The following is a 19,373-nucleotide window of genomic DNA, read 5'->3' as shown; positions in this document are numbered from 1 at the left end:
CACTATAAACTTACCTCCTATGGAGACTTTTGAATAAGGCTATGCTTTAATTCATCACTTGCCTGAAGGGTATGTTTTATTCTCCATTCCAAACTAATTTAATGTAATATATTTTCAGCCTCTGCATGTCATTTTATAACAAGAGCAAATACTTATGCGTATCATTATGGGTTAGTGTCATATTTATATTCAGCTGTGAATGCATGAAATGAAAACATGAATGTGAAATGTGAATAGCTGGCTAATAAGCAATATGCCAAAAATGACAACTAATACAGCATTATGGCCTCAAAGGACTCTTTTATCTGTGCTAAGTGAAAATTTACCATTTCAAACAAAATGCCATTCACACAAAATACCTCTGGCTGTGGAACTGGCTTTCTTTTTGTGGTGCTACTAATTCATATTACTGTATAGACTTATTTTACACTAAACTAAGTTACAAAATGAATTTTGTTTAGTTATTTTTTTACAATTATGGCTATATGTAAATCCTTAAGGGCTCTTTCACACTACAGGCAGCGGTGAAAGGCTAAAACGCTGCGTTTTGGCTGCAGGCGTTTTGAAGGCGTTTTGAAGGCGTTTTAACGCCTCTACATTACAGTCAATTGTAATGAGAAACGCCGCGGTAGGCCTAGAAAAAGCGCCTGGGAGCGTTGAAACGCAACGCTCCAAAACGCAGCGTTTAGTGTGAATGGTAAAATGAAAGTCTATGGACTTTCTTTTACCTAGGAAAACGCCAACTTCGGCCGTGGCGGTAAAACGCCGAAAAAGCCCTCTGGTGTGAAAGGGCCCTCATAGGGGCACAGATAGAAATAACACCTAGTCAGTTGATTCATCTTTATACTCAGAATAAAAAAAAAAAGTTTTGGCTGAAGAACAATTTTAAAAAGTAAAAAAATAGTAGGTCATTAAAAGGAAAATTACTTTTTTTGAACCATATATTCAGTTTAGCGCTTTCTTTTACAAGTATAATGAAAAAAAAATCAGTTTCATATTTTTATGTGCAGAAAAATACAAGCATTCCACAGTATTTCAGAATCCAGTATATAGAATTTTCATGGTTAAGGGTCTATTTTCACATGGGCAGAATCAGCAGCATTTCCCAGCATGCACTTTCAGCAGGGAAACACTAACTGTTCCGTCAATAGGTGTACCATCCAAATCACACGCTGGTGCGATTCGGACAGCATGCTGCAGTTTACCGCAGCACACACCCAAATCCCTACAGATGGCTACAGGGAATTGGAAGTGTCACTGCAAGTGCTGGTTTGCATCCCATGAGATGCACACTGGCTCAGTGGAAACAGCCCTGAGAGTATCAGGACAAATGCAGGTGATGTAAACTCCAGCTTTGTGTAGATAATTACTTATGCAGCTATGTAGGAGTTGCTACACAATCTGGACTTCAACAGAACACTGTTGCCATGGGTGCAAGGGCATTTTCAATTTACTCAAATTTTTCTAAATTCTTAGCTGAATGTACAGTAATTTTTATGCTCTGAATAATGCATAGAAAAATGTTAAAGAGCTCCAATTAGGTTAAACAATTTAACAAAAATCAATCTCAGCAGATCACTGATGTGTAACTTAACCAGAGCATGATAGGTTCTACCAACAACCAAAGTGACAACTGGATATAAATATATATATAAAATGGTGTCTTACCCTGGAAAGGTCTCCAGCTTCCAAATACAAGCAAATAATAAATACATTCCACGACACCCACAGGACAAGCCAGGAAGCATACTGCAGAGATAAAATGGAATGTATAGTTTTCATTACACAGTAAATATTGAATTTCTGTTTGTTTAATTTAAAATTCATTTTTAATGTTTACTTGTGTACTAAGAACAGGATTTTTATTCTTATTAAAACTTTACATTACAAATAAGTATTTATCATGGGATTTAACTTAGTTTACAAATCCCATGGGTTCACTAATAATAAACTGCACCAGTAGCTGTCTGGCTAGAGGTCCTTACAGTGGATCCAAGATAAACTTTTACTCATTGCATAATTGTGCTCCTTTCATATAGTTTATAGGGCATTCCTCAAGCCCAATACTCTAATTCCCTATAAACTTAACAAGCCTCACCCACAGCTTCTCCAATGCATTGGCACTCTCAGACTCATGTAGCAAGGGCTTATGGGAACTCAGTCTGGGCAGGAGGAGGAGGATGTGTTTCTAGTCAGAGATTTCAAAGGCATATGGGAGGAGGGAGGAAGAGTGGGGAGTGAAGTTTTCACAGGCTGAGGGCTGGAAATACAGATCATCTTGCCTGTGTGTAATGATTACAAACAGAACATGGTTGCTTTCATTGTATCACATGAAGAAATAATCATATACTGTTGAAGCTGTTTGCAGATAGCTTTTCTGTGTAAATTTTAGATAAGATATATAGACAAGTTACTTTTTATAGTTAGTTTTTCATCTCGGACGCTTTAAAGTGAACCTGATGTGAGAGTAATATGTAGGCTTCATATGTATTTCCTTTTAAACAATACTAGTTGTCTGGAAGTCCTGTTTATCTTTTGGCATCAGTACCTGAATCTCAACCCTGAAACATGTGGCTAATCCAGCAAGACTTGAGTTAGAGCACCTGGTCTGCATCCTTGTTCAGGGTTTATGGCTAAAAGTATTAAAGACACAGAATCAGGGGGACAGCCAGGCAACTTACATTATTAAAAGGAAATACATTTGTCTAAATGACTCCCACCTTGGGTTCCCTTTAAAGTGAACCATAGGCGAAGCACCCTCATGTATTTTACCAAATATATCAGTGGGAACTTTGGAGAAAACACCTACCCTACTTTCTTTTTTATCCTTCACTGCTTTCTGGCTCTGCTATAATGACTCAGCTATAATGATTCCTAAGCAAAGCCAGACAGAACGCTCAGTCGGGAATTCTATCAGGGCTGCTAACAAGCAGGCTGAGCAGTGAAGAATAAAACAGAGATCAAGGTAGGTGGTTTTTTTCTAATGTCCCCACTGATATATAGGGTAAAATACATGGGGGTGCTTCATCTCTGGTTCACTTTAACAATGTAATAAACAAACCGTTTGCCTTGTATAACTTTGTTCTATGTTGTATTACCTTGTTATGTCTGTCATCCTTGTATCACATATTTATTGTCCAGCACTGCATAATATGTTGGCACTTTATAAATACAATAAATAATAATAATACTATTAACCACATTTTTCAGGTTTCCATGATAAAATAGTTAATTGCATATCAAATGAAAGGATCTGCTTACACCAACTCAGATGTGTCTGTTAAAACAAGTCTTATTTCAGGTGGGGACCCTTTGTTGTGTTTTCATGTGCTGTTAGCACAGCACTTTATAAAGTAATTTATGTCTCAAAATGTGTACACATATCTAGCATATGTACAGCAGCCCCTCAGTTAATCTTAATAGAAAAACAAACTGAAGTAACCTGACAAGAGTCAAATATAAGTAACCTATGGAGGACAGTAAATCTCAACAGGTTTTATTCACCAAGGCATGAGCAAAAAAAATAAATAAAGCGAAAACTAAACCATCCATAGTACTCACTCAGATTTCATTTGTAAATAAAACAATGATTGCAGCTGATTGCTCTACATGCCTATGGGCTTGTGCACACCAAGAGCGCTTCTGAACGCTTTTAAAAATGCCAGCGCTTTGAAAAGCGCTTAGCTAATGTATTTGAATGGGATGGATCACACCAGAGCAATGTGATTTTCTTCTAAATGCAAATGCGGGTCTTGTAGCATTTCTGCACTTTTTTTGAGGCGATTCAGCCTCAATGTTAAGTATAGAAAAGTGGAAAATCGCTCTGAAAAGCGCTAGAACAGAGCAATTTTCCAAGCGTTTGTGTTGCAGTAGCTGTTCAGTTCCAGCTCCACTGTAACAAAAAATAAACGCTAAACCAAAACACTCCAAAACTCACTAGATATGATTAAAAATCGCTAGGCACATGCCTAGAATGGCTCTGAAAAATCACTTCAAAAAGCGCTGAGCATTTGCGATTACACTTGTGCTTTTTGGTGTGCGCTGTCCCTATTTCAGTTTTGTGCCAGTTTGCTATGCATCTGTCAAGATAAATCTGCCCTAAGAAATCTCTTTAAAATATTAATTGTCAGAAAGCCTCTTTAAATTAAAAATACAGAGGATTCAAAATCTCAGAAATGCCCTTATACAATAAAATTTTTCATCTCCTATGAAAAATAACTTTTCAGCATGTTGCAATTGAAAAAGTACCAACAAACAGTTAGGAAAGTACTGCCAAGATTATTCTGAATATCTTCTTGCTTTCTGGAGGCTTAAAAGGCTTTTATTGCTAAAGGGTAAAAATACTTTACTTTGGAGATAAAGGCACTGGCGTAACAATAGGGGAAGCAGCCCCTGCCCCCGAGGGGGGGCGGCACATGGGCCCCCCTGGGGCCCAATCATGGTAATTTTGGGGGGGGGCAGGAGGGGTTGCAGCATGAGGGGAGAGCTTGGTAGCACGTTGGTGGGGAGGGGAGTAGATCCCCCCCCTCACCCCGGGCTCTCCCCTCTGCGCTTCCCTCCAGCCTCTATGTAAGTGGCAGCGGCGGCGGCGGCGGCAGCAGCTATAACTACCTCCATCCACCATGGAGGTTGCCCATCTGCAAGGGCTTCACATTACTTCCTGTTAAAACAGGAAGTAATGTGAAAGTAATGTGAAGCCCTTGTAAATCGGCGACCTCCGGTGGTGGATGGAGGTAATTATAGCTGCTGCTGACGCCGCTGCTAACACTTACATAGATGCAGGAGGGGAGCGCAGAGGGGAGTGCCCCAGGTGAGGGAGCGGGTGGGGGCCGTCCCCCCTCCCCAGTCCCCACCGACGTGCTACCAAGCTCTCCCCTCATGCTGCGACCCCTCCTGCCCCCATAAAACGGCCATGAGCGGGCCCCAGGTTGGGGTGGGGGTGGGGGGGTGCTCAAATTCTTGCAGGGGGGCCTGGGGACTTCTAGTTACGCCCCTGGATAAAGTAAATTGAAAAAGGACTGAAATCTCTCAAGATCACAAAATATAACGTATCTGCAGAAGAACAAGACATCTCAGTATACCATTGTATACTAAATCTTTTGAGACCATGAACAGCAGTCTCAATGCATGAGAGAACACCATGATAACTGGTATGCCATTGAGCTTTCTCTTACCCCAGCATCCTGTGTGCACGTGGTTTATTAGTATATTTTAAACTGTCCCATAATCATTTAAATTTTGGCATATGGTTTTATCTCATTTTAATGACATTTGAGTGCCTGTAAATTGAGAAGCCTTGATATTTTTAACATTTAATATACAAAATGAAAATACCCATATTAAAGGACCACCCCACGAAAATCTTAAAATTTAAAATATATGTAAACATATACAGATAAGAAGTAAGTTTCTTCCAGAAAACCGATCAGTTTTGGACTAGCCCATCTCCTCATGGAGGGTTTTCTTAATTTTGTAAAAGCACATAGTGAATGGCAGTTGCTTTGTCCAACTGCCAAAAAAGTGTACAGTGAGCAGAGAGTCTGACAAGCATTGTTATATAAATATTTTGTGGAGAGTGTCTTTATAAAGAATAAAGACCATATTGAGAACCCCCTCTGGAGAGATGGACTACCCTAAAACCAGTGGGTGATATCAGATTTCTACTACTTACTGTAAGTGACAGCAACATAGGAGAAAAGTAATTGATGGCCTATTTTACTCTGGAAGAAACATACTTTTTATTTATGTGTTTACATATATTTTTAAGATTTTTTCAACAGTAGTCCTTTAAAATGCACTTATACATTATCTTTAAGTATGGTAAATTACATTGTGGATGAAAAAGCACTCATTTTAATTGAATACAGTTAGGATAAAAAAAAAAAAAAAAGAACTGGAAATGCTGCTCTCACCCTGTTTCAGACATAACAGCCCTTTTTGGTATTCAATGAGAAGTGCACAATGTGAAAATCAATAATTTCTGGATTTACTTTTTACTACCCATTTCTAAAGTAAGGCAATTTTACCTACTAAAAACATATAATATATACTTTGGAAAACACATAGATTAGGATTGATATTTAGGGGTCTGTAATAAGCTTGTAATGTGTGCTTTGCCGAACATTGGTACATAATTGTACATAATTTGCTGTAACAGGGCTAAATATTGATTCTATCTGTATAGCAATGCTCTGACAAATGTATAGCTTAGATTGTACAGAGAAGTTCTGCAGTGTGTTGCCAGTCCCTCTGTGAGATTTATGTGGAGTACAAAAGCTCAGGCATGTCAGTAGGGAAACAGTAACCTTTCTGAACATAGAAAACATTGTGAGTTCATTATAGAAAAGACTGTCATGACTCACATATTATTGACCCCCTCTTTCCCCCCTTCCCCAATTCAGCAAGAATAAGACACAGCAAAACTTCTGTAATGGTATACAACTCGTTTAATTCAACCAAAATGTCAGAACTGGCATATCGTGTTTCAGATTTGTGTGACTTGAATGTGTAAAATGAGATCTCCGGGTATATTTAGTGGCAGTTCCTCATCATTAACTTGTTGTAATTTCTGTAGACTTGCTCTAATATTTACTACATTCAGGCCTGCCATGTTTTTGCCCAGTGCTTGTTTGTGAAAGCTTTGTTACAATCGCCATCCCTTATTGTGACTTACAGCTATAGCGTTGCTCAGTCAATCATTTGGGTGCCGTCAAAAGATGGAGCACAAATTACAATAAAAACAGATAAAATAGTTGGGTGCCGAATTGTGTATTGCCCCAAAGTCCACGGCAGCTTAGGGGGGAACAGTAAAATAATACTGCTGGGACTTATGCAGGAGCAGGGTGAGCCTTTTTTGGGCTTAACCCTGCACCCAAATGTTTTTTTTTGTAGATTTTCTTAACACAGTACAAAACGTACAAAAATAACCTAACTCCAACACACGCAGGTGAGGAGGAAAGGAAAAAATGTAACAAGTTACAATAAAAAAAAAAAAAAATTAAAAAAAAAATGACACATCACATCCATCGCATCAAATGCAGTGAGTAGTAGTTTAGACAGGATAAATACATACATATATTCCAGGATCCAAAATGACCAAACCATTCATTAAAATGTAGAAGCTTTCCAGGGGCGCCAATAGAATAAAAGTCACTTAAACGAGCTTAAAACCGATGGGGCAGTGGTGGGCCTATCCCATCCATGCAGACAAAGCAAACAAAGGAAGGACTGTGGCATCAACAGTCAAACAACAATTTTATTTATACTCCACAGTAAAAATAGGCAACGCGTTTCACGGGCTCAATCCTGCTTCATCAGGCCAATCAAAAAGGAGCATACAGCTTAACAGCATCAAAACCACACTGAGCGCCTCTGTTTGCTTTGTCTGCATAGGTGGGATAGGCCCACCACTGCCCCATCGGTTTTAAGCTTGTTTAAGTGACTTTTATTCTATTGGCGCCTCTGGAAAGCTTCTACATATTGCTAAGTCCACCCTTGGTGGAGGGTTGTACCCATCTTCTTCCTATCTAAAGAGAGCGACTTTTAATCCTGAGTGGGGTCAGGTTAATCTTCCCACCTGCCTTCACAGTGGTTGCCTAATGGTAACCCTGGTTTGAGAGTATTAAATTGTTATATTACTCATTATTAATTGTCATCTATACAATATCACACTATTGGGCTCTTGGTGTCCCCCCTCCCTTTATTCAGTAAAATGTAGTATTAACCCAGGCTGATTATAGCTTAGTATTACATGCTCTCTAACTCAGCAGAGGAGACATCCACCCGATATTGGAACAAAGAGGTACAGTTGAATGTATACAAATTACTTAGAGAGAATTGTTGTACAGTAGCTTTATTCAACATCCAGGGACCCCATACTTTTTTAAACTTGGGAGCACACCCCCTGGCGATGTAGGCAGCCTTGTACAGATGGAGAGAGTTATTTATTAGTTTTTTCCAGTACTGAGTAGTAGGCGGGGCGGGTTGTTTCCAATTTAGTACTATTGCTTTCCTATAGTAATACAGGGAGTGCAGAATTATTAGGCCCATTGTATTTTTTAGGAATAATTTTATTATTAAACAACAACCATCTTCTCAATGAACCCAAAAACTCATTAATATCAAAGCTGAATATTTTTGAAAGTAGTTTTTAGTTTGTTTTTAGTTTTAGCTATTTTAGGGCTATATCTGTGTGTGCGGGTGACTACTGTGCATAATTATTAGGCAACTTCACAAAAAACCAATATATACCCATTTCAATTATTTATTTTTACCAGTGAAACCAATATAACATCTCAACATTTACAAATATACATTTCTGACATTCAAAAACAAAACAAAAACAAATCAGTGACCAATATAGCCACCTTTGTTTGCAAGGACACTCAAAAGCCTGCCATCCATGGATTCTGTCAGTGTTTTGATCTGTTCACCATCAACATTGCGTGCAGCAGCAACCACAGCCTCCCAGACACTGTTCAGAGAGGTGTACTGTTTTCCCTCCTTGTAAATCTCACATTTTATGATGGACCATAGGTTCTCAATGGGGTTCAGATCTGGTGAACAAGGAGGCCATGTCATTAGTTTTTCTTCTTTTATACCCTTTCTTGCCAGCCACGCTGTGGAGTACTTGGGCGCGTGTGATGGAGCATTGTCCTGCATGAAAATCATGTTTTTCTTGAAGGATGCAGACTTCTTCCTGTACCACTGCTTGAAGAAGGAGTCTTCCAGAATTTGGCAGTAGGACTGGGAGTTGAGCTTGACTCCATCCTCAACCCGAAAAGGCCCCACAAGCTCATCTTTGATGATACCAGCCCAAACCAGTACTCCACCTCCACCTTGCTGGCGTCTGAGTCAGACTGGAGCTCTCTGCCCTTTACCAATCCAGCCACGGGCCCATCCATCTGGCTCATCAAGACTCACTCTCATTTCATCAGTCCATAAAACCTTAGAAAAATCAGTCTTGAGATATTTCTTGGCCCAGTCTTGACGTTTCTGCTTGTGTGTCTTGTTCAGTGGTGGTCGTCTTTCAGCCTTTCTTACCTTGGCCATGTCTCTGAGTATTGCACACCTTGTGCTTTTGGGCACTCCAGTGATGTTGCAGCTCTGAAATATGGCCAAACTGGTGGCAAGTGCCATCTTGGCAGCTGCACTCTTGACTTTTCTCAGTTCATGGGCAGTTACTTTGCGCCTTGGTTTTTCCACACGCTTCTTGCGACCCTGTTGACTATTTTGAATGAAACGTTTGATTGTTCGATGATCACGCTTCAGATTTTAAGAGTGCTGCATCCCTCTGCAAGATATCTCACTATTTTTGACTTTTCGGAGCCTGTCAAGTCCTTCTTTTGACCCATTTTGCCAAAGGAAAGGAAGTTGCCTAATAATTATGCACACCTGATATAGGGTGTTGATGTCATTAGACCACACAATATAATATGCTTAATTGGTAGTAGGCTTTCGAGCCTATACAGCTTGGAGTAAGACAACATGCATAAAGAGGATGATGTCGTCAAAATACTCATTTGCCTAATAATTCTGCACTCCCTATATAGGAGTAAGCCTATCAGGCTCCTTTGGGCTCTTGTAGGAGCAAGTGAGTGTACATTACCCAATAAGCAAAACATAGGTTCCGGTGTTATATGAGTTTTGGCAACAGACCCAGTTATCTTGCATATGTCCTTCCATTGCTCAGCAACCAAAGGGCATTCCCAAAAAATGTGTTCAAAGTCAGCCGTGGCAGCACCACAGCGCCAGCATAGACCAGAGCCTGCTCGATCAAATTTAATTATTTTGGAAGGAGTCAGATAAGCTTGATGAAGAATTTTGAATTGGATTAATTTATCTCTGGTGAAGATTAAGTATTTAAAAGGTTTAATCCATACATCCTCCCAGTCTTCATCATCAAGGTCAGGTATAAGTTGAAGCCAGGGCTGCTTATATATGGTTATATGAGGCTCAGTGATCAAGATTACATTTTGGTAGATATTTGAAACAGCTTTGGTAAGATTTTCATTTATGATCACATCCTCAATAGCAGAGGAAATCAGTTTGACTGGCTCTCGCCTAAACTGCGCAGCGAATGCATGCCTCAGCTGTATGTACCTGAACAGATAGTTATTAGGGAGTGAGAAAGTGTTTTTAAGAGAATTAAAGTCTGTAAGTCTCCTAGCCATAATTATGTGTTCTAAATGCGTTACCCCCTTTTTAATCCAAATAACCGGATCAGAAATCTTATAGAAGTGGGGCAGGGATGGGTTGTTCCATTGTGGGAGCCTGGGGGAGAAGGTGTTATGGGAGGGAGAATGCCATGTCTGAACCACACTCCATGTCTGTAGTACCACCTTCATATTTATTGTTAAAGGATAAGGTGCCTTTACACCCCGGTAAATAATTTTGGCAAGTGCCTGGTAGGATTCAAATATTGCCGCATCTAGTACCATAGCAGAGTTAGATTTGTCTTGAGCCAGCCACCAATGTGCAGTAACCAGCTGACTAGCAAGAAAATACTTGTAAAGGTCTGGGAAAGCAAGGCCCCCCTCCGTCCATGGCCGCTGGAGCTTCTTCAAGCTGAGTCTTGCAGTTTTACTATGCCAGATGAAGCTGGACAATAGTGAGTTGAGCTTCTTGAAAAAGTTTTTGTGGACCCATACGGGACTGTTACGAAAAAGGTATAGATACTTGGGGAGGAGTTTCATTTTGATTAAGTTAACTCTACTGATTAGAGATAGAGGAAGGCCCCGCCACCCCAGAAGTCTCTTTTTGGTAACTTGTATCAGCGGAAGCAAATTATCAGAGAAATAGTCAGCCGAGTTCCCTGAGATCATAATTCCAAGATATTTCGTCTTAGAGACAACTTCGAGTGGAGTGGAAGCTAGGGGAGTGTGGTTCAGTGGGAGCAACTTAGATTTCCCCCAGTTCCCCGTTAATCCAGTAAATGTAGAGAAACTCCTAAATATTTCAAGCACTCCTTTGATGGAAGTATCAGGGGACTCAAGATAAATGACCAAATCATCAGCGCAAAAGGATACCCTCTCATCCAGCCCCCCCCACACGAAAACCATTGTCAGGAATATAGCAGCTAGTTATGAGGTTAAGGGTAAGACAGGGACATATTTTGTCATTTTTCTGTCTGCTATATATTTTGTCAGAGGTGTAGGTATGTCAGCCAGCCTGGCTTTTGGAAGGTGTCACCTGGATAATGTCTCTATGTAGATTAAAACAGTCATTCAGGGCAGAGATCAAGGGAACTGCCATTGTCTTCATTGAATAGACCAGTCACCGTCAATAGGCAAGGAAGGGGCTCATTAGGCCACTAGCAGTCACCTAAATTATTACTTAATAAGCTTGACTTCTGCTGTACTAAACTAACACTCATAGCCTAGAGGAGACTGCAGTGTAGCTGTGTATAAGTCCATGCCTAATTGTATGCTTGAGCAACACTACCATATGAAATTGTATTTGCATTGTGTGTATGGGGCAATTCTGCGCTCGACAGCAGAGTGGGAGTGGCTAACAGTATCGTTCGGAACGACTGTTAGTGGTTTTGCTGCACGACAGTGTAACTTGCATTACAAGTCAGTGCCTGATTGTGCTGTGTTACTGTACAACTGTACTGTGTGTGTAGGCGCGTGGCGTTCCCGTATTCGGCCTAAGCGCAAAGCTGACCGGAATACGAAAACGCAGACTGCGTGTTGAGCACTCGACAGCTGAGTTGACGTGTCTAGCAACCGCTAGTGGTGGCAGTAATAAGCTTTTTAGGGGTCACAGCCTTGCTTGTGCCTTGAATAAGGCTGTCCCCCGCTTGATCTGGTCAAACCCGCAGTCAGAAACCGTATACGCAGGCGTGCCGTGGGACGGTTCCTGACAGCCATGTATGCATAGATGTTGACATATGGCTGCCACAATAGGTTCCATGGCCATCGCGAAGAGGGCCGGGGAGAGAGGGCACCCCTGCCTAGTGCCTCTACCCAACTGAATGCTATCAGATACCTCCGAGCCAATTTTTATTTTGGTTCCTGGATGTTTATATATGGTTCTAAGCCAAGAAATAAATTTTGGGCCAAACCCCATTTTGGATACCGTGGCCCACAGATATTCCCACTCCACTGAATCGAACGCCTTTTGTATGTCTAAAAAAGCCAATGCACAGGGAGAAGGAAGGCTCTTAGAAAGCTGAATGTGAGTATAGATGCGCCTGAGATTGATATATCAGTAGTTTTGTGAGGCATAAAGCCAGTCTGATCAGAATCTATGAGGTCTGTGATAATTGATGAATTCGGGTAGTCAGAATTTTAGTTAGGATTTTTAGGTCGTTATTAAGGAGCGAGATGGGCCTATAAGGCCCTGCACCCAAATTTTATGGCGTCTTAATTATATGTATGTCACCCTCCAGCTTTGCAAATACTAAAATGTGATAGTGTATGAGCTTACATCACAAAATAGCTCTAGATGTGTACAAAACTTAAAAACTGAGAAATTATTTTTGTATATTCTATTTTTAATAGCTAAAACTAAGTGGCATTTTGTAAAACAGTGTGTTATCTGTATATTTATTGTTCATACATCACACCACTGAGATCTACAATCAGTAAGACCGTTACATGTGAAAAAGACAGGGGGAAAAACTTCCAGCACCATGAAGGAAAATTGAATGGCTGCTTTGTATTGATTATGTCATGTAGACATTCATGATCACTGAAGACTTTTTCTATAGTGGAATGGCAAACACAGTTTACTAAGAAGAGGATTGGTAATGCAGACTCACTCAAGCATGTGCTCTGCTGGTGTATTTAATAGCCTAATGTAAAGGGCAATGATGTGCAGGTAACAGAAAACTCTGATTTGATTTCAGCTGCTGGACTCAATGATGGCCGTACAACAACCGATTTTTAGATTCACTCATGATTTGAACATTGCTTAAACATGTCAAATCACCTGAAACTGTCAGGGCTACACAAATATTTGTTATTTATATGCATTGTTTATTCAAAAGAAAACTGCAGCCAGCATGAGATTTCCTAACCTCATCTCTCCCACAGATATCTGGAAAGCCCCTAAATTCAACCTGAATTCAGCCCCATTAATTCTATCATGGGTATGAGCGACCTAGTGTAACCAAGTCACACCCTACGATTTGGGTCACTCACTTTCTTACCCCTTGTAGCAGCTCCAAGCAAACAACCACTCATCTTCATCTACCAATGTCTCTGTTGCAAGAGGGATAGGTTTATCCTAGTTTTCTCCTAAGTGATATTTTCACACCCTATCAATAAAATGCCTGCTAAGGCATCAGCATGTATGAATTGCAGAGTGCTAACAAGTTAATTTACACAAAAGATAAAACATTTTCTAAGAGAAAATTGGGAGGGAATTGAATAAGGAATTGAATAACAGTTGAAAGAAGAGAAGGGAGTGGACTAGTGTTTAATTTTTTTGTGATTAATTACTCTACTTTTTTCTTGTCATTGCACTTGCATGGTTTCCTGTATTCTTCCTGTATTGTTATGTACGTTTATTTCTAGTGAGTAAAGCCTTAGTACAAAAACAAGCATAATTAATTGCAATCATTAAAGAGGAACTTCAGCCTAAACAAACATACTGTCATTAAGGTACATTAGGTATGTTAATTAAAATAGATAGGTTATAGAATCTCTTACCCACCCTGTTTTAAAAGAACAGGCAAATGTTTGATTTCATGGGGGCAGCCATCTTTTTGGTTGAAAGGAGGTGACAGGGAGCATGAGACACAGTTCCAAATGTCCTGTGTGCTGATCACCCCTCCCAGTTGCTAGGCAACGTGAATAACAACATAGGAAATCCCATCATGCTTTGCACAGCATCAGGGAAAAAAGCCAGGGCAGTTTTCTTTGATGGGTGGAGCTTAGCTAAAAATGCAGCTAAAAAGTATGCTTTGGTAAGAAAAACAAAGCTCCGATGCTGTGAAATTGTTAAAAAAAACACCAAGCCTTTTCAGTTCTGCTGAGTAGATTTTTAGTCTGGAGGTTCACTTTAACGTAGACACAGTGTAGCACTGAAAAATAGGTATTCTTTATTAAAGTGTTCTTATTTTTTATGTTTAAAAATAAGATGTGTATGTGATGGAAATGGGGAAGCAGCACAGATATCTGGAAGCCCCCGAAATCTATGTGATCTCAGTCCCCTAAATTCCATCTCCACAGGCATGCATGTTGTTTCCACTACCTCCCCTAGGCGAGATGGCTTTCCAAGATGGGAAGGAGGAAAACATCCCACCTCTTCCCTTTTGCAAATCCCCCTTATGTCATACATTATATGAACTGGTATTTTTCAGGTCAGCTTGGCCCTTTTGTCAGTAGCAACCTGGATGGGAACGACTGAGGGATTGGCAGACTTTTTTATCTATTAAAAAAAGGTTGATAACATATGATTACAAATTTAAAAATAATAAAAAAAAGTAGCTGAAAATGCACCATTTGAAGCTCAGTGAATTGGAAGGAAGGAAAGGAAAAGCAATTTGAATGATAACAAAGATGCTAATCAACTTTGTTATACTAAACCAAACAAGCTAATTATCACCCAGAACTGTTTTGTTACTACTTGAATCATGCAAATAGAAGCTTGCAGTCTAGTAATTATTGTAATTAAATTAAGCATTAAAAGCAAGGCTAAACCAAAACTTTTAAACCAAAATGAAACAATATCTGGTGTTCCTATAAATTGCAAGCACTTGCAGTGTAGAGATGGCCCGAACTGTTCGCCGGCGAACGGCTCCTCCCGGCGAATTTCGGTGGTTGGTGTTCGTGGTGAACTGCAAACTTTTCCGGAAGTTCAATTTGCCTCCAAAGTGCATCATTAGGGTCAACTTCACAGTGCACCCACCTACCTACGTGAGCGCACGCAGTGTCACTGTGCCTGTCCGGTACCTGTCTGTGTGTGACAGGTGCACATTACAATACCCATCATTGCATATACCTACTGTTGTTCTAAGTGCACTCACCTACCTACGTGAGTGCACGCAGTGTCACTGTGCCTGTCCGGTACCTGTCTGTGTGTGTCAGGTGTACATTATAATACCCATCACTGCATATACCTACCTGTTGTTCACTTCAGTGCACCCACCTACCTACGTGAGCGCACGCAGTGTCACTGTGCCTGTCCGGTACCTGTCTGTGTGTGACAGGTGCACATTATAATACCCATCATTGCATATACCTACTATTGTTCACAGTGCACTCACCTACCTACGTGAGTGCACGCAGTGTCACTGTGCCTGTCCGGTACCTGTCTGTGTGTGTCAGGTGTACATTATAATACCCATCACTGCATATACCTACCTGTTGTTCACTTCAGTGCACCCACCTACCTACGTGAGCACACGCAGTGTCACTGTGCCTGTCTATTACCTGTCTGTGTGTGACAGGTGCACATTATAATACCCATCACTGGCACTGCATATACTTACCTGTTGTTCACAGTGCACCCACCTATCTATGTGAGCGCACGCAGTGTCACTGTGCCTGTCCGGTACCTGTCTGTGTGTGACAGGTGCACATTGTAATACCCATCACTGCATATATCTACCTACCTGTTGTGTTCAGTGCACCCACCTACCTACGTGAGTGCACACAGTGTGATATACCACTCCGTGCATACCTGTTAACTGCACCTGTGTGACTGCACTTTGTATTAGTCAAGTCAGTGCATACCTTTCACTTCATCCCCCCCAATACGGACAAAAGGCAGAGGCAGGCCACCTGGCAGGTCAGTTTGAGGTCGCGCTGTCGTGATTTCGTGCGGCCCCCAACCAAAAAACGTGCCATCAACCCCCAATATTGTCAGGACGTAGTTGACTATTTAACACAGAACATCTCATCTTTCTCAGCTTCCGCATGGAAGCATATCATACTGTATCTTCCTCCTCCTGCTCTGATTCTGGCACCCCACTTAACACTCAGTCAGCCGCCACCACCAAAGTGCCATCATCCCAGGGCTCAGCGGTGTGGAAATGTTTTTGTGTGTCTGCCTCAGATGAGAGCAATGCCATCTGTACTCTCTGCCACCGAAAATTGAGCCGAGGAAAGACCAAGACCCTCGTAGGGACAACTACCTTATGAAGGCACATGATTACAAAGAACAAACTGCAATGGGATGACCACCTGAGGAAAAGCAGCACACAAAAGCAAAGCCACACACCGCAGTGGAAGATACCAGGCCGCAATTTTTTCTCAAAAAAGGCGATACCTAAACTTTACCGTGATGTTGAAAGGCAAGTGGTGACATCTCTGGCACACAGCGTTGGGTGAAGGGTCCATCTGACCACGGATGCCTGGTCTGCAAAACACGCTCAGGCCTGCCCGAAGACTAAGTCAGTCCCCACACACAGCAGCTCTGCCTGCACGCCGTGTGACTGCCTGCCCCAAGACTAAGTCGCTCCCCACACAGTATCTCTGCCTGCAGGCCGGTTGACTGCCTTCTCTGCCACCACCAACAGGGTCCAGGACTCCAGGCGGATTCCTGAATTTTGATTTTTCTGGTGCGTGTACATGCCTACCTAATTTTTCTGGCTGCACTGCAGCTGCAACAACAAAACAAAAGGCATGTACATGTGCCAATTCTCCTTCGTGATCATTACCTTGCCACGGTGAAGGGGCTTGCGTATCACAATGAAGCATTGACCGACGGCTATATGAGTGTCTCGGGGGGGGGGAGGGGGGGGGGGCACACCCAAGATAATAAGGTCATTGCCTCATTGTGGACAGACCACATTTGATTAGCTGGAGAGTCACTGTTGTTCATCATTGAACTACCACAGCCCGGCAACCATATGATATGGGCTTGAAAACCGCCACGACCTGCACTCTCGCCATGGTGCGCACCAGTCCAGCACGGCCGTCACTATACAAACAGCTGTTTGCGGTGCTTTACACAGTGAGTTTGGTGTGTCAGTGTGAAGCAGTACTCTAATTACACTCCCTGATTGATGTATACACATGCAAGATGTTTTGAAGCACTTTAGGCCTGCAATTTAGCCTTTCAATGTGATTTCTGCCCTTAAAACGCTGCTTTGCGTCAAATCCAGATTTTTCCCCGGGACTTTTGGCATCTATCCCACTCATCCATGCAAAAACTCAGATGTTAGACCCCTTGAAACATCTCTTTCATCACTTTTGTGGCCAGCAAATGTGTTTCTAGTTTTCAAAGTTCGCCTCCCCATTGAAGTCTATTGCGGTTCGCGAAAGTTCACGCAAACCGAACTTTTGCAGACGTTCGCGAACCTTAAATCGGAGGTTCAGGCCATCTCTATTGCAGTTCTCAGTGGCTCATTTTGTAAATTCAGGTACACTTTAAAGGTAATTGTCTGTTTAGGGTTTGTATCTGTTGTCTATATATTTTTCTGTTATCGTAAAATGGAAAAAATAATCATTTTCCAATAAATAGTTATTTTGCATTGTTACTAATTACTTTTAGGTAGGCCACCTCCTGAATTTCATTTTTCCTGGTTTTAACTCTTTTTTTTACCTTTTTTTTAAAAGTTAAAGTTAAACACATGGAACATAGCATATGCAATCAATGTAGGGTAAGGCTGCATTTCTATTTAGAGGCTGGTTAAAAAAAAAAAGTGTGTAGAGACATCCGTCAAGTTGCTGTAAGTACTTCTTGATATAAGCATGGGCATGTATAGCCTCAGTATGGCCATTGTCCTCCAAAGAGCCACCCCATGCAGTGTGCACAGAGGAGCACTGGCACCAATGTTATATTTACCTGTTATGGTGCACAGCAGTCCCAACAGGGAGTGTAAAGTTTCTTCATGATATTTCCAAGCAAAATATATAATGGGTGGTGGCAGTGCTTGGGACCATGCTGTACTGCTCACTTCTGTTTGAATCTTAGAACATCCTACAGGTAATGTTATCTCCCAAGCCACATAGTAGTGGTAGGTGGGGGCAGCAGTGCAGGGGCGTATCTGGGCAATATAGCGCCTATGGCAAACACTGAAATTGCGCCCCCCCCCCCCCATCACACACACACACGGTCAGAGCCCCCTTCCCCTGTAAAAACAGGATGCATTCATTGTTGTCTGGTTAAGTAAAAGCTTATACTGTACACACATTGGGGGAAGCAGAGATCAGCACACACTGCTGCTGATTTACGATCAGTACAGGCAGGCACAGAGTAACAGATTCTACTGTACACACTGGGGGGTAGCAGAGATCAGCACACACTGCAGCTGGTTTACGATCAATACAGACACAGAGTAACAGCATATACTGTATATACTGGGGGTCTGATAACCCGTAGTTTAAAAAAAATCTGGTGTGTGTACGCCCCTTTACTATCAGTACCTGTACAGTACAGGCACATGAGAGCCCACTTCTGTGATTGTAGCTATTGAAGGGGAGGATGGGGGGTTTTGGCCATGCTATATGGGGTGAAGGAGGGGAGCAAAAATGGACGCAAGGGAGGAGGAAGGGGCCCCATAAGGGGGAGAAACGTCTCTTTATAAGTATATAAAGTATATACATTATGTGTACATGCACTTTACAAAGACACACATACGCTTACACACAGGTACACATACATACATACATACATACATACATACATACACATTTATACTATGCACAGTCAGATACTCCAAACATACAGCACACACATACAAGTAGCCATTTATACAAATATCCAACATATGCACACACATACAGCACAATGTATACAAATAAGAAGCCATTTTCACACAGATCCAACATATACACACACATACAGCACAATGCATACATACAAGATACCATTTAAACACAGATTCAACATACTCACACACATACAAGCAGGCATTTACACAGATTCAACATACTCACACACATACAAGCAGGCATTTACACAGATCCAACATATGCACACATACAAGCAGGCATTTACACAGATCCAACATACTCACACACATACAAGCAGGCATTTACACAGATCCAACATACTCACACATATACAAGCAGGCATTTACACAGATCCAACATACTCACACACATACAAGCAGGCATTTACACAGATCCAACATACTCACACACATACAAGCAGGCATTTACACAGATCCAACATACTCACACACATACAAGCAGGCATTTACACAGATCCAACATACTCACACATATACAAGCAGGCATTTACACAGATCCAACATACTCACACACATACAAGCAGGCATTTACACAGATCCAACATACTCACACATATACAAGCAGGCATTTACACAGATCCAACATACTCACACACATACAAGCAGGCATTTACACAGATCCAACATACTCACACACATACAAGTAGGCATTTACTGTGATCCATATACATGCATACATACAGCACATACAGCAGCACCTTCAGCTCACAGCATTCCATCACGC

The 19,373-nt window shown here is 41.4% G+C and overlaps 1 protein-coding gene across 6 annotated transcripts in view; it reads right to left on the bottom strand.

The window, feature by feature from the left end:
• Positions 1-19,373, bottom strand: part of NKAIN2 (sodium/potassium transporting ATPase interacting 2) — a 1,108,222-nt gene that overhangs the window by 631,835 nt on the left and 457,014 nt on the right. For all 6 annotated transcript variants that reach the window (XR_011019351.1, XR_011019353.1, XR_011019352.1 and 3 more), the window contains exon 3: positions 1,669-1,749. Coding sequence is in view for 3 of the 6 variants with exons in the window: in XM_068231451.1 (XP_068087552.1) it covers positions 1,669-1,749 (81 nt within the window). In the remaining 3 variants the exon portion in view is untranslated. The remainder of the gene's footprint in view (positions 1-1,668; positions 1,750-19,373) is intronic.

The sequence above is a fragment of the Hyperolius riggenbachi genome, chromosome 4 (assembly GCF_040937935.1).
Source record: "Hyperolius riggenbachi isolate aHypRig1 chromosome 4, aHypRig1.pri, whole genome shotgun sequence".
Taxonomy (NCBI): Eukaryota; Metazoa; Chordata; class Amphibia; order Anura; family Hyperoliidae; genus Hyperolius; species Hyperolius riggenbachi.
This window is presented reverse-complemented; position numbering and strand designations above follow the sequence as displayed.